The sequence below is a fragment of the Panicum virgatum genome, chromosome 2N (assembly GCF_016808335.1).
Source record: "Panicum virgatum strain AP13 chromosome 2N, P.virgatum_v5, whole genome shotgun sequence".
Lineage (NCBI taxonomy): Eukaryota > Viridiplantae > Streptophyta > Magnoliopsida > Poales > Poaceae > Panicum > Panicum virgatum.
The window spans coordinates 58734629-58750739 of NC_053146.1; the positions used below are offsets into that span (position 1 = coordinate 58734629).

General features: G+C 46.3%; 2 protein-coding genes across 2 annotated transcripts; one reads left to right on the forward strand and one right to left on the reverse strand.

Moving 5' to 3' along the window:
* Positions 1-54: 54 nt before the first annotated feature.
* Positions 55-3064, reverse strand: LOC120661391. Its single transcript, XM_039940243.1, has 3 exons — positions 2834-3064; positions 2215-2352; positions 55-360 (listed from the first exon to the last, which is right to left on the reverse strand). Exons 1-3 carry the CDS (start codon positions 2922-2924, stop codon positions 347-349), a joined length of 243 nt encoding a protein of 80 aa, XP_039796177.1. The 5' UTR covers positions 2925-3064; the 3' UTR covers positions 55-346.
* A 10671-nt stretch (positions 3065-13735) lies between these two features.
* On the forward strand, positions 13736-15411 carry LOC120658937 (myb-related protein Pp2-like). The gene is made up of 3 exons (XM_039937049.1): positions 13736-14013; positions 14102-14231; positions 14337-15411. The coding sequence occupies exons 1-3, from the start codon at positions 13884-13886 to the stop codon at positions 15199-15201; spliced, it is 1125 nt and encodes a 374-aa protein (XP_039792983.1). The 5' UTR covers positions 13736-13883; the 3' UTR covers positions 15202-15411.
* Positions 15412-16111: the final 700 nt, after the last annotated feature.

Consider the following 16111-nt stretch of genomic DNA (forward strand, 5'->3'; position numbering starts at 1 on the left):
GAAAGATTGGCAAATAAAAATCTAGAGAATCATTATGTTTAACAAAAAGATCCATGAAACAAATGCCACCAGACAGGAAGAATGGCGGAGATGCAAAAGCACAATCATATTATAACTGAATAATTTTGCATCCGAGAAGGTAAGCCATCAGATTCTGAGGCCATGACTGACATTTCTTACAGAAGCAAACCATCGAATCCATTGCGAAACAACTCTTATTACAAGGCCACAGCTGAAATGTGGAAGCTGAGACAACAACTAAGACGATGGGGGTCTGCAGTCCTGACCATGTGTACTGACAACAAAGTTGCAAAAATACAGGTTACTGGCAAACAAATTTGAACACCTATTCATCGTCATCTGCACAAAAGGTGGAACGAAAAGTTGTTAGGCCACATGGCTACCAAACAGAATGAAGACTGCAAAAAATAAAAGTGGTCAAGCTTCTTGTTCCCAAAGCTTTGTGTACACAAATAAGCACCTGTTAAATGGTCAACTGCACATGTATTTCAGTCACCAAAATGGCAAAAACATACGATTTCACAGCAAGAAATTAGTATCATCCAGATATAGGTTAGTCATGCTCCCCCATTGTTGCAGCTACTCTTCTCTTCACATTTTTTGGTAATAAGACCATCCAATCTGCAATCATACTCCGAAATTTTATTCTGGCTTCATTTGGTTTCCCTTAGCAGCAATTTATGTTTTCCATTATTTTGATTTGGACATAAGCTTTATGAGATATTTTGTTGATTTTCTAAGTAATGCAAAATCCATTTAACATTCATAGTTTTCAGCTACTATCACATCATCAGTTACCAATTAAACTGTCAGATATATAATGGTGCCACCGGACTTGGTTTCCATAAAATCGACTTATGTACGACTATCTTAGTGTGGCAAAGTTAGATCATGTAGTGCAAGTTTACAGACATTAAAGAACATTATAACAAAAAGAGACAAATACATCGATCTATTCTGGTTTATTAAGGACTCCACATCGATAGAATCAGAATGAATACGAAGAAAAAGAATGAAAGTAGTAAGCTAGAATCCGTCACAAATAAGGTTGATAACACTTGTCATAGTGACAGTAATACATAAATGCAATGATTTTTTGGAGGTTTATAAGAAAAAAAAGAACAGGAATTTTTTTAAAAAAACAACAACAAAACACTAATGAGGCAGTGCAAAATCTCTAGAGAGTTAAAACAAGATACGGAATTACATTTCGGCATTGACCAAGAGAATGCATTTGCAAGTTAAGGAATGTCGCCTAATCCAGGTACTGTATTTAATAATATATAAGGCCAAAGGTAGCAATGAACTCTCTCCATCCCCATAGCAAATATGAAGTTTTGGGATCCCACAATGGTGTGGCCACTGAGCATGCTACTTGAGAAGCAAGGTTACATCTACAGTACATGTATTTCAAACAATTTGCCAAAGAAAAATACAGATTTGTTGAGTCCATTGGTTTGAAAGATATTTCTTGTTTGAAGAGATACTGTGCAAAACACAGTAAAGACAAATAAGAGTAAATTGCCAATCTAACTTGTTTGTGCTACTTTTGCTAGGAGAAATGTGGACATCCACATCACAAAAAAATGGAAGGAAATTCAATCATGCTCTTACTTCATATATACCATCATGAAATTCTTCAGGCATCCAATTTCAGACACAACAAGCGACAGTTTAGCAGTTTGAGTCAAATCAGAAAACAGCATAGCTCTACACGTTCCAGGATGAAGATGAATCTAGATTTTTGTGGGGGAAGTGTTTTAAGTTCACCCTTCATCCTTGCTACCATCAATGAAGGTTTTCCAAAAAAAAAATGCATGAAATTCATATGCTTTTCCTCTGTTTCAAACAAAGCTGAAAGGGAAGTTTGCTAACGTAGCTCCTGGATGATGCATTAGTTTGTCTGCCACTAGGAAAGCTAAATTATAAAATAGCATGTCTAAGAGTGTTTGAAAGGATTCAAAAATCAACTGTAGGAATATACTAGTATCCAGATCAGGAAACACTACCAACTCTTCTAATAGCATCAGTATCCAGATCAGGAAACACTACCAACTCTTCTAATAGCATCGCATAACAAGGAGCGGGAGTGTAAAGTATTTTTTTTATTGTGAGAAAAACTGGCAACAGTGTGGCAAAACAAAGAACACAAAAATTGCAACCATGAAATATCAGAGCAAGTAAGCACAGTACCAATGTAGCGCCGCTCATTGGCTTCCCTGGCGCGCTCAAGCATCTTGTCAAGGTCCTCCTTGAGCTTCTCATCAAACTTTACCAGCTGGTTCACGAACACCGCACCAATACCCATACCCAAAACATGCTCCCAGGGATCTAAAACAATTTATGAATGACAACCGCATGAGAATGAATCCTCATACATAAACAGATGCTGATGTAAAGCAACATAAAACAATCATCAATGTTAAGGGGGAATTGGAAATCAAACGGACTATCACGTTGACAGTTTGACCCGCTAAATCAAGTGAAATGATATCTCATTAGCTTCATAAACTGAACTAAGACCCGAAATTGCAAAAGTTCCAAACAAGATATATTTCGCCTACGTCAGGAGAAGCCAACATCTAGGTCAAATCTACAACCCACAGACCTAAATCGCATCTAGGACTCCAAGGACCAAGGAAGGCCCCCAAACCAACCGAAATACCACGGGGTAGGTGGAGCCACCGCAGATCAGACGGAACCAAGCGTCCGGATGGCGCACGGAGCGCGGCACGCAATGCGGAGACAGATCACGAAACGGAGAAATGAACGGGCGATGGGGAGAGGGGAGGGAAGGGGAAGGGGGCTATACGGCGCATGTAGGGGAGCTTGCGGAGGGCGTTGGAGTACATCTGGGTGCCCAGCCCCAGGAGGGCGCCGATGATCGTCGGCGTCGCCGGCATCCTTCTGCTCTCCGGTCCTGTCGGGACGGACGGCGCGGCTGCGGGGACTCGGGGGGAGAGGAGTGGACGGCGAGGGTCGGAGAGAGCGAGAGAGAGAGAGTGCTGTGGCGAATGCGTGAGCGGAGAGGGCCTTGCCTTACCTGCTGGACCTTGGCTTGTTTGGTCCGCGCTACGATTGTTGCGCGGTAGAAATAGTAATAATTTGATCATTAATTACAGTGTTAAACAAAATCAGTTTATAAAACTAATTTTAGAACCTCTATATTAGTGACCTCGAAGAATCTAATAAGATTTTTGACCGCACGACTAGAGAATCGTACTGTAGCATCAATGTAGCTAATCATCAATTAATTACCGTAATTAGATTCGTCACGAAAAATTACACCCATTCATAAAAAGATTTTACAAATAAACATAATTTAGTACTTTATGCATGCGAGATTCTCTTTTCAGAAAACATGCATTAGTTTTGTTGTCAAACCAAACAAGACCCTTCAAGCTCCTGCAGTGGGCTGCCGGTGCGCGCGGGGATTGACAGAGATGCGGGCGGAAAGAAAGAAGCCCATGGGCCTAAGTACATGTTACCCCGATTTGAAATCATTTTGTGGCATTCACAACAGCTTTCCTTTGTTTTGCAACTTCCCTACCATTTCTCAACTAGTTATATTATTAGTTTACTACTCCCCAAAATAAAAATTTTACTATAGCACAAATCTCGGGAAACACACCAAAAGTATATTAGAAAATAGAAATGGATCGATTATTGGGCATTCCTGTGGTATGGTAGTTTGGTGTAATTCAGTCCTGGGAGCTGCTCCCCCTTCTCCAAAAAAAAAAAATCCAACTACATCCGGGTAAACCTTAATTTGTACACAATTATCTAGGAATATAGAAAATTAAAATATTTTTATTAAGTTTTGAACATATATTGTCCCGGAAACAAAAAGTAGTTGTGCACAATTGATGTCCAATGCGCCTCTTTTTTTTTATTATTTGGACCCTTGGATTGGATGTAGAGCACCAGAGTCCAAACAGCAGAGACCAATGAGATATCGACGTGCAAGTTAAATAGAAAATGGGAACAGGTGTCATGTGTTAACTACATTATATTCTTACTCAACCAACAAACCATGGCTTCGTGATCGTAACGTGTGTGGCTTAGCGTGGGGCATTCGATAATACACCCCGCTTCCATTTCAGTGCCGGTAAAATGGAATCAAGAAATCGTGACAGCGGCTCGATACACATGTTGAGTTCTTGACACAGCAGCTAGCTGTCACAATGAACCATTCCCTCATCAGAGAAGACTTAAAAGTGATACAATATCAGTCGCAGGAAGCTGATAATATTTTTATTACATCAGATGGTACATCACCGTACAACTCTACGCGGAAAGTGGGCAGTGAAGCGCCACTATCGCGAGGATAATAACTAACACCCACACAACGATATTAACTACGAAGAGGGGGTCATCAGAGTCTTGCGCCATACGGAACTTCCTGCGGGTGACCCTATCCACAGGCAAGGTTGGGTGCACGACGGAACCTCTACTCAACGTCTTCGGGAACGAAGTCTGGATCTTCCTCTGTAAAAATTAAGAAATGGGGTGAGTACAAACGTACTCAGCAAGTCCAACCACACCCACGGAGGGTGTATAAACAGAATATAATGCACAAGGTAAACCAAGGATAAGGCAAGGGTTTAATTTGCGGAAAGCGAATTTTTATGTAGGGGTTCATTTGAAAGAAAGGATTTTCAAAACAAGTTTTCTGGTACCGAGTAACACGTAGAGTTGATCCACACAGGATCCCAGTTTTAAGTTGCTACCGGACTCCTCATCCGCCGTAGCACACAACACAACTGCCGGACACTTTTCCAAAACAACTCACGCCAACCCGTCCATTCCCAGAAGAAACACTAGTTATGTGACCACACCGTAACTCGCCCAGTACCGTGGGCACGGCTATTCGAATAGATTTTAACTCTGCAGAGGTGTGCAACTTTACCCACAAGCGGGGTACCACAGCTCGATCATCGTAGTGTCGGTGCAGATCCCAACAAAGCCATTACCCACCTTAGTTAGACCTGACTAGCCATCACGGGATCCACCAAGGGGTCATTGACCTATCACAGAGGTTGTAACCGGGGCATAAGTCACACAGAGCTAATCCCTTCTCCTTGATCACCCGTTGCTCTCAGCTCTCCTGATGGCTATCAGACTAACTAGTGGGGTTTATGCTATGCCGTTGCCCATACAACGGTCGAGTGGTTTGCACGATAGTGGAGTTAGGTGAGATGACACACCAACTCGGTCCTTAATTGTGACAAGATGGATATCTCCCTTCCTTGCTCTGCCACACAGGCACGAGCACATCATTCGGCAATTCACACAGAAGTGACATCCATCTCGTCTAATCTCATATTTCGAAATCCCACATTTTTCCCTTCCCACACACTCACACACTTTTCTTTTATAAAACAGGTTGTATTGTGTTTAAGGTCCTAAGCATTCTAGCAGCGATTAACGTCCAAACGCATTCAGACATTAATCTAGGTGGTCAAAGAATAGTTATAACAAATCAAGGAGTGGCTATCCAATCATGTTTTCAGCAGGCAAAACATATGCAGTTTTATAAAACAAGCCAATATGTTGTGTTTATAAAAACTAGGACAAAACATGCATCAAAGGGCGGGATTGAACTTGCCGTCTTCGAAGCCTTCTGGGAGGTCCTGATCGAGGCACTGTCCTTCGGGTTCGGGGTCGCAGAACTGGTCCTCGTTCGCTTGCTCGCAGTACTGCTCGTCGACGGGTTCTCCCTCGTTCACACCGTGATCTACGACGCGTACAAACAAACACATAATCAAGAAAAAGAAATAAAAGTTTTATCGTTGAGCTCGAATCGGAAACAATTACGATATGAAGATAGGAGTAATATTTCTGGACGGTTTCCTAATGGCATGGCCAAAACTATAATAGGAATAGCGTGGTAAAGTTTCAGGTCGATTGGAGATTACTTGGCGCATACAATGATAGGCTACGGAGAGGTTTAGGGGTTAAACAAGGGTTTTGTGGCAAAAAGCCACCCTCTTCCTCTCCCCTCCACGGGAAACAGAGGAGGGGGAGGGGGAGCCTCTGCGCCGGCCGATTCCGGCTGCCCGGGGCTCGGTGGCGGCCCGGAATAGGGGAAAGGGAGAGGAGGAGGAGGTGGTGGTTTGATTCCCCCACCTAGCTCGAGCTGGGGTGGAGCGAGGCGGCGGGACCACGAGGGCCGGCGGCGGCAGGCGGAGACGGTTGCGGCGGCGGCGTTGCAAGGCCGGGGAAGGGGCTAGGGGTGGCGGTGGAGCTCGTGGGGGAGGTGAGCTGCGTGGGGGTGCTACTTATAGGCCGGAAGAGGTGGTGGAGAGGGAGCGAGGCGGTGGTGGCGAGCGAGGGCGCAGCGAGCTCTGCGGAGTGCGTGGGGACGGCCGGCGGCGAAGACGCGGCGCGCACGTGGCCCTGCTCACTAGCGGATGTGGGAGCTAGGGCGTCGAGGGCGTCGGCGGGCACGTGGAGGAGGGGCCGGCGTGGCTAAGCGACGCCGAGCACTGCTCGCGAGCAGCGGGGCTCGCGCGGCGAGGCGGTGGCGCTGTGCCGGGCGGCGCGGCGAGCTCAGAGTGCACGCGTGCAACGCATGGGGCGCGTGGAGGGGAAGGCGGCGGGCGGGCGGAGCAGGCGCGCGGGCACGCGTGGGCGGGCGGCGTGGCACGGACGCGCGCGCGGGCGAACCGGTGTCGCGGCGTGCGCGGCTCGGTGCGCCGCGACGCGGTGAGCGCGTGCATGCGCGCGCGTGCGCACGCGTGGGCGCGCGTGGGGAGCAGGCGCGTGCCGCGCGCGGGGAGTGGGCGGCGGCGAGCTGCTGTGGCTGCGCGCGGGAGGGCGAGGTCGGGGAGCCGGGGCTGGGCGTGCGCGGGCCAAGCAGCGCTCGGGAGCGCGCGGGAGGAGAGGGAGGAAGGAGAGAGAAGGAAGGGAGGAGGAGGAGGAAAAAGGAAAAGGAAGGAAAAGGGAAAAGGAAAAAGAAAAAGAAAAGAAAAGGAGAGAGAGAGAAAGAAAGAGAGAGAAAGAGAGCAAGAGCGTGCCGGCGATATTCGCGGTCGGCGGTCGCGCGTGGGCGACAGCCCCCGAGCGGCGCGGGATGGGACGGTCGGCGGAAAAAGGAGAAAAGATGGAACAACACTTGAAATAGGGTTTAGGGTTGATTGAGCTCAACGATGAAAGATTATCTTTAGCGCGTGTTTTAACTTGGTAGATTTTTCGGGATGTCACACATAATAATCAGCCATCCCCTTTTTTTACTGCTTAATTAGCACATCACACATTGTTATTGCGCATCGGCATGACTAATTGACTAGGGTGATAGAGATATATAGAGGTCAATTTGAAAGGACTACTTTTAAAGCATTTTCAAGAGTTTTTATATTTTGTTAGCTAAATTTACAAATTGTACCTCTTTGTAAAAGTAGAAAACCACCTAATTTTATAGAGTAATCCAACAATCTAGGTAAAATGCCCCCTCGTTTCATCTTCCTCCGCTTGCCCATGCCTCCGATGACAACTAGCCACACACCACGACAGAAGTGGAAGCCGGAGCAGACAGGGCCGGCAGCGCCACCACCACGGCTGGGAGCGGAACCCTTGCCGCAACCGCCCGGCCCCTCGCGACCTCATCCCCTCCCTTGCTTCACGGCGCGTCCATCCGCAGTCGCAGCAGCCAGCGGCGGCGGACAAGGTGAGGGGCAGCGGCGGCGAATCGAGTTCTCCCGTCGGTGAATCCAGCTCTCCCCGCCGGCGAATCGAGTGATTCCGCCGCCAAATCGACCTCCAACACTGCCGCGAGAGCTCGGCCCCGCCTCCAGCACCGCCCACCTCCCAACACCTCCGCGCCGAGCTCGACTCCGTCTCTAGCACGCCCGCCGCGCCGAGCTCGACTCCGTCTCTAGCATGCCCGCCGCGCCGAGCTCGACTCCGTCTCTAGCACGCCCGCGAACGTGGCCGGCGGCGGAGCTCCCCAGGCGTGGCCGCAGCGGCGCTCGCTCGCGCCCGCAGAGCTCTCTGCGCACGGTGACCCAAGGCAGCGGGTGAGCTCTATCGTGCCCGGCGGCAGTGCTCCCCGACGCGGCTCAGCGCTCGCGCGCGAATGAGGGTGGCGGTGGCACTCGCCCCGCAGCCACGGTACCCCCAAGGCGCGGCGTCAGCACTCCCAGGCGCGCGGGAGGAGGAAGGGCCACGGGAAAAGAGGAGCAATGCGCGATGAGGAAGATGGCTAGCGATGCTGCACTGCAAAAATGCCCAGCGGAGAGGAGCGGATACAAAACCAGATACAGAAGAGAGGTGGATGGAGATACTGTTGGATTGAGCTTTTTCTATAGTTTTCTATTTTTACAAATTCAAATAAATTTACAAAAACTCTTGGAGATTGCTCTTATATAGGTTTATTCACTAAACTCCTTGGAGCCTCAACCTCATGTTGTGTTTCCAAATGGATATGTTGTGGTGAGGCCCAACACGCTCAATTTCCTCGCCCACTGGATCAAAATCACTCGGTGGATAAAGACTGGCTTGCAGCGTATGCGGCCGCGGCCTCCACGACATATCTCACACATGCTGCACCACCCTTCAGTTATGTTTTGAGTGTGATGCGTGGTGTCGCACCCCACACAAGACGCGCGCGCGTGCGTCACGACAAAGCTGCAAATTAAATCGCGTAGGGGCCCTCGGGCGCTGCATGCCTGCAGCAAGATGAGACGTTTTTAGTGAGGGGTTTGCTACGGTACACCGAAATGACTGTGGACCGTTGATCTAAGGTTATATTACCTCCTATGAGGTAATAGTTATAATTTTATTTTAAATCCAAAGTAGAGAATTAGATCCAACTTCCATGCATGATTAGTTGAGATCTAATATTTCTATTTTTTCCCATCACCTGACCAATCATCTCCTAGCTCAAATCACATCACACGTTTGCTCTTTTCCCCTCTAATCACACGACATTTGCAAACCCTATCTCATGACATGGATTAGGTAGAAAAGAATTCACCTAGCCAGTCATATCCCTAGCTCAAATCACGTCATACACCCATTTGCTGATTTTGCCTGTCGCAACATGTCATCTTACAATTAAGATCTATTATAGGCGAAATATTTTGTAATTAGCAAAAGGTGCATTTTTTATTTCCAATGAAAATAATAGATAGGTGATATGCATGTCACATGGATGTCATCTTTTTGTTATATACATGGCAATTGTTTTGAAAGATATGCGTGATTTGTTTCTTTTTGAAAGGGTACATATATGATGGAATCAGTCTATCTAATTTTTCTCCAAGTCATCAGAAAAAATAGATCTAATTAAAATACGACATGTTTTTTACACTTTTTTTTTATTCTAACGTGACAACAACTAAATGTAACATGCGTGCAGTAGATTGAAAATGAACCACCTCCGAGTAAAAAGGGTCCCAGCCCACGCTAGATTCCCTCCATGCATGCATGCTAACTGAAACGGCATGTAAAATCATTTTTACATTTAATTAATTGGCTTCTTTCCTCTAAAATTTAAAGGTCCAGATTTATTCAACCTCTTACCTCTTAGGAGGTAATAGGAGTACCGTAGCAATGCCCTTTTAGTGACGCTGATGGGGAGAAGAAAGGGAACCCTTTTCTCCTCGCGCTGGCAGCTTAAACCACAAGATTTGTGCTTCTGCCTTTGTTTATTAGCAAGGCTGGGACAGCAAGATATAGGGCTGCGGCCGGGCGCAAGAGGTTTCGTGTGCTGTGTGCACACACTGTTGCAGGATCCCGAGCAAAGAAAGGTACACATTGAGAAAGGTACTTGGAAAAAGGAGGATAGAGAGAGAGACAGAGAGTGAGACTAAAGGGAGAACATCGGCTACTTGCCTACTTGGCATGGCAGGTATTGGACCATGTTATCTGGATGTTTGTGGGTTTTTCTTCCTGTTCTTGGTGTTGAGTCAAACACTTAAGCCCTTTTGATTTCTCCTTATTTATTCAGGAATATTTTTAAGCTAAAATACTCGCAATATTATTGGGTATATCGTAATACGTTTGAACTTGACCGCCACAGGAATGAATGGTGACCTTCATCGTCAACACTTCCCATTCTTTATTCTTACTGCAATATATCCCTCTGTTGTTTTTCCTACATTTCTCAATTGCTCTGGTGACAATGCTCGCCCACCTCACCGCCGCTCCCAATCCACTCTCTTGCACATCTTTGACGGCTCTCACCGCCAGATCTATGACCACCAAATCTCCTCAAGCTAATAATAGAAATCTTCAACATGTAGTTGATTTGTTGCCCATGCCATGACCTATTCCACCGACCGTCCTCCATCACCTAGCTAGTGGTGCCCTCGCCACCTTGTTGCCCACCTCCTTTGCTGGAAGGAAGTCGCCGTGGGCTTCTCTAACCTAAACCTAATAAACACTAACATATATGGAGCTAGTGTTCACTAGATAGATGCAAAACATGATTGAAGTTCGCAGAGACGGAGAATGTTTGGATTGAAGAAGGTGGAGTGAGGTTGGGGGGGGGGGTCCGAATGTCAATTAATTTTATAAGGAACATCCATATTTAATTTAGTTTTCCCCGAATTATTACACTTCAAACAAAATATAATACGTATTCCCATACTATTTTGCCTTTTTTGTGAGGACTACACTACTTGTAAATTTTTCATAAAGAAAAAAAAAGAGTTCTTGAAGATGGTGGAGTTTGTTCTACTTCATCGAAATTGGTAAATAGAGGCAAAATCCTGGTACTTACATCCTCCAACCCAAAATATAGCTATCACTGCCGGAAACCCACGCTTTGCCGAGTGCCGCACGCTTTGCCGAGTGTTTTTTCTTGGGCACTGAAAAGAGACCCTTTGCCGAGTGCCAGATCCAAAACACTCGGCAAAGCCTCGGCACTCGGCAAAGACCCAAAATATTTAGATTTATCTTAAGTCTATCATTTTTAACTGACTATGAATAGCAAAAAAAACATATCATAAAGATTGATGGCATGAAAATGATATTGACATAGTCATCACGAAACAAATATCATAATATGTAACATTTTATATTTAAATAAATTATTTAGAAATATTGTTGGTCAAAGTTAGAAATCTTTGAACAAACCTAAACATAGCTATATTTGGATGCAGAGGGAGTATTTAACATTATTTCATCTTTATTTTTCCCCAGACAACTCGTGGAATTACTCCCTTAGTCCCAAATTATAGGTCATCATTTAACTTTTTCTAGGTGCATTGCTTTCATTATGTATCTAGAAAAGCTAAAAAGATATAATTTGGAATGGAGGGAATATAATAAGTTATGTGAGAGGCCTTCCTTGATATTTGCTTATGTTGCCCCTCAAATCAAATCCAGGTAAATGTTACCGTAAGGTACAGACTTGAATAAAACCCTTATCGAAAAAGACTTGAATAAAAGTAGCATGCATGCTGATGGATATGCCACATAGGAGTAATGATCTGCATAACTACCAGTAATACTAATCTAATTCATGCAGCATAACTACCACTACTATTTCTAGTTCTTGATGACAAGAAAATGAAGATTGTTACTACCCTTAGTTACATTGATAGCAGCTGGTACCTAAATTAACAATGTGTTATGTAGCCATCAAAGTAGACCCAAGTCATTGTGACAGAAATTCATAAGCTCGACAAGATTGTTGTCTGACCGGATCAATGTAGTGTTGCATTCGACACCTGCTGCTCCGTTGCTGCCACCCACTCATACACCTTTTTCGTTTCTTACAAGTCATATACGAGGAATGCTGGAAGAAGCAAGTAACTTTAGAGACACGGATTTACTACTGACTTACTGAGTCGATCACCCTATAATATATACGAGCATTTGCAGACATCCACACGGTCCAGTTATAGGAAATTCCACCTTCTCCTTTCCTTTTCACCATACTCGATCGATGCGTCTCCAGACGACTTGCTGGATGCAGAAAATTACAGGAATTTCACGGACTTCATGATACCAGGATTCATGGAGGAACCAGGAACTAAAGCCTGGATTGGAAACGTTTAATTAATTAAGTGACTTTTATGCATGGTATTATTAGTACCAGCTGCGGAAACAGGCAGTGTCTCATCAGGCACCAAATATATCTGGAATAATTCTGAATTTTGCGTGGCTCTATCTCTGTCTCAGAGCCCAAATACTGAAACGTAGAACCCGTGGGAAAAGCTATTATTTCCGAGCTTTCAGAGAAAAATCCGAAACTGCCTGCCATACACGTTCACATCTGAATCACGTTTTGTGAAACCTCGTCAACGAACAGAGCAGTTAAGGAACAAGGACACCTACACCCTACTGTCATGAAACGGTAGCACCTGCAGCAACAACGACCCAGTTGCACGAATGGCGCGGCACCGACAGTGATCGATGAGTACCTGAACATCAGAAGCTTCCGTGAGACAGCGCTCTCTTGTGCTTCAAGAGTCCAGGCCGGCCGGCAGCTTCCCTGCAACGCATCCTCCCCACTGGGGACTACTGGACTCTCACAAGTTTTAGCAACTGATTAGCTACTAGACTGCAATTAACACTGACCGTTTGGTACTCTTATAGCTCGCTAGCTAGGGGCTGCAAAGATACAAGAATTGGAAGATTCCTGCTGGCTCTTGAGTACAAACAACGCCAATGATACCTAGCTGCTAATTCGATCTTCATCGATCATCCTCGCTTCCTCCAATTCTCGCGGCAAAACATGTATGGTCTTAATTTAGGCTTTTACAGTAACTGCCTAACTGAGACCCAATATCATTTTCCACTTACAAAGAAGTTGAAATAAACAATTCTTGAGTACAAACATAGCGGCAAGCTCCCACATTTTATTAATTGTGTCTCATAAAAATGTTTTTTTCTTGTATAAAAGGCATTCTAAGATAGTCGAACGCAATTAGAATTTCCTAATAAGTTGCTCCAAGAAGTCTCTCAGACTTCAGTTAGTTTGCTGGTTCTTCAAATGGATCTTAATTTGTTGAGAGGATTGCCTAGGCAATAGCATTTGTTATTTCCCTAATGGTTTCGTACCGACAGGGGAATTCCGTTTTCCAGTAGTGATTATTTGAACATGTGATCGACACCGAGTTTTCTTGTTCGCTAGGTGGTCAATATATAGTACCGGAAATTAACTGCAAGATGCAGGTGATTTAATTTGAATGTATAATGTCAATTATTTTGATGATATTCCTCTGAATTTTCTTGTTTGTTAGGTTGTCAATATAGAAGCGAGCGAGAAGACAAAACAAGATTAATAGCGAGAAGATGTCACTACGGTCGTCAACTTCCTCTCCCTCCGGTTACAAATAAATGCCCTTTTTTGAGTGGCAAATAAATGCCCTTTAACTGTACAGTAGACATTGACGCAATCTCCAAGTCGCCACTTTGATCACTCAATAATTTTAGCATTCTATATATATTTACAAAACCAAACAAAATAAATTTATATATGGAGGCATACTGTGCATCTGTGTATACTATATACGACTCATGCATGTGCCCAATTAAGATTTTGATGAGGAGAAAAATGGCTTATGGCCACACAGAGAGAGTACAGTGACGACGTACCTCTCGGTTAAAAATAAAGGAACTAGAGGAGTATACTGCTTGCTTAGTTGCCTAATTACAATTAAGTGCCCTTTTGAGACAGATTACAAGACTTTTTTTTTTTTTGCGGGGATCACAAGACTTTATTTGGTGTTTCCTTCTCCCACACATAGAGACACATAGAGACGCATAAAGGTCAATTCACCAGCAAAAGGGGTGTGCTGTTGTGCGTGTGCTTCAGGCTTTACATACACTGTTAGGAGAGGAGAGGGGATAGAGAGAGAAGAGGAAACTGCTAGGGAGAGGAGAGAGAGGGGAGCGGTCGGGCGGCCATGGGGCACCACTGCTGCAGCAAGCAGAAGGTGAAGCGCGGGCTGTGGTCACCGGAGGAGGACGAGAAGCTGGTCAAGTACATCACCGCCCACGGCCACAGCTGCTGGAGCGCCGTCCCCAAGCACGCCGGTAGGCCCGTCCTTCTGTGATCCATGGGAGGAATATTGGATTTGCTCGGTGTCCCTGATGCGCGTCGTGTTCTTGCCAAATCGACCAGGGCTGCAGCGGTGCGGCAAGAGCTGCCGGCTCCGATGGATCAACTACCTCCGGCCGGACCTCAAGCGCGGCACCTTCTCCGAGCAGGAGGAGCGCACCATCATCGACGTCCACCGCATCCTCGGCAACCGGTAAGGGCATGCTCGCCGTCTCTCTTGGCTCCGGTCCGGCGAACTGGTTGATGCATGGAACTCATCTGCGGCCGCCATGGCTGGTCTCTGCGCGCATGCTCACAGGTGGGCCCAGATCGCCAAGCACCTGCCCGGGCGCACGGACAACGAGGTCAAGAACTTCTGGAACTCGTGCATCAAGAAAAAGCTCATCGCGCAGGGCCTGGACCCCAAGACCCACAACCTCCTGCCGGCCTCCAGGTCTCTCCTCCACGGCAACGGGGCAAACCCTAGCAATCCTGCCCAGTTCCACTCCAATGGTGCCATCACCAACGGCGGCGCAACCACGCCGTTCACCATTAGCTCCCCGACCAAGGCCGCCTACGACACCGTCACGGCCCCGCCGCCGCCGGAGATGGCGCCGGCAATGTACGACGACGTCCCTAACTCGGCCGGCGTGCTCATGGGGCTTGACCAGGTGGCAGCCGCGGGGATTCCGGGATACCCCTACCCCGACAACGGCGGTGGCGTGCTGATGAGCTTCAGGGATCAGAATGCCGCAGGTCTCCACACCTCCATGGACTTCATGAACGGCTCCTCTTCGTCGTCCTCCATGGATCACGCCGCCGGCATGACTAATGGCAACGGCTTTAGCCAAGGCATGGGTGTCGCCTTCGTGGACGTGACGGCGGGAATGTGGACCACCGCCGTCGAGTCCGGCATGTGTGCAGGGATAGAGGTGGGCCAGCAGCAGCAGCAGCCGCTGCTGCCACCACAAGGGCTGGTGCAGGGGGAAGTGGTCGGCCGGCCGACGGTGGTGAACGGTGGTGCAGCTCATGATAAGGGCATGGACATGATGGACGTCTCCTCGGTGTACGGTGGCGCCGGCGCAACGGCGTTCGATCTGGAGCTGATGGAGTCGTGCGGGTTGTTCTGCGGAGGCGGGGGCGGCGCCGGCAACGCCATGGAGCAGCTGCAATGGGACTGCTAAGCTCACTATCGTCCTCACCCCTAAGGCCCTAAGTAGTTGCTGTCTTAAATGCTTTAATTCGATGCTTTCTTTCCTATTTGATGTTCGATTTCCTGGGTTCTTGATTCAGATCGTCCTTTTCAAGCAAGAAATGCATGCTGAGCTGAGTGACGAACTCGATCTAATTCAGAATTCAATAAAGTTATCTGAAAATCTATCTTGATACTTACAGACGACATTTGTTGATATCTTCTTCTTCGATCGTGTGGTCTAGCAGCTCCCTCTTGATTCATTCATCTGACATTTTATCTCAGAAAGCAAAAACTGAGGTGATGAAATGCAGCAGAAATCACATTTCTGAGCACGCACTCCGATCCTTATCTTTCTGCAGTTTTTTCTTGCACTGCAGTCAACTCATGCAAGAGGAACAAGTCAGTTACCAGTTGGCAGCAGCACATACGTTTCAGCCTTTTAGTGCAAGGAAAGTTGTTGAATTTTGTCAATTTATGCAGAGGCACACAAGTTTCTAGCTGCAACAAACAATGCACCTTGCATATGCCTGCCATGACACCTTTTGTCTCCATGTATGCACAACATCCAAATTTGTAGACATTTTATTTCTATCTTGCAAAGGATATGCATACATTTGAACACAAGAAACACTGCATGCATTGCATGCAGAGTCATGGACCTTGCTGCAGTAATCTTGCATTCAACTTAAATTACATTTCATCTCCGTTTATCCTGGAAATTGGTGGACAAAACCATGCAACCAATGCACACGAAACAAAGTTCTAAGGCTAACGTGCACATGGAAATATAGACGGTCACCTCGAGTCATATTTTATTACAAGATCTCCAGTTTGTCAATCTGGTTATGTATATTGTGATGTATTGGTGATAAAAGGACTGCATTAAAGATAGACGAATT

What these genes read in the sequence shown, in the direction of transcription:
- LOC120661391 (XM_039940243.1), bottom strand. Translation starts at nt 2,924, where the DNA reads ATGCCGGCGACGCCGACGATCATCGGCGCCCTCCTGGGGCTGGGCACC. An exon ending in CAAGCTCCCCTACATGCGCC is followed by an intron (nt 2,353 to 2,833) that starts GTATAGCCCCCT and finishes AAATTGTTTTAG; the next exon opens with ATCCCTGGGAGCATGTTTTG.
- LOC120658937 (XM_039937049.1), top strand. Translation starts at nt 13,884, where the DNA reads ATGGGGCACCACTGCTGCAGCAAGCAGAAGGTGAAGCGCGGGCTGTGG. An exon ending in CGCCGTCCCCAAGCACGCCG is followed by an intron (nt 14,014 to 14,101) that starts GTAGGCCCGTCC and finishes CAAATCGACCAG; the next exon opens with GGCTGCAGCGGTGCGGCAAG. An exon ending in CACCGCATCCTCGGCAACCG is followed by an intron (nt 14,232 to 14,336) that starts GTAAGGGCATGC and finishes GCATGCTCACAG; the next exon opens with GTGGGCCCAGATCGCCAAGC.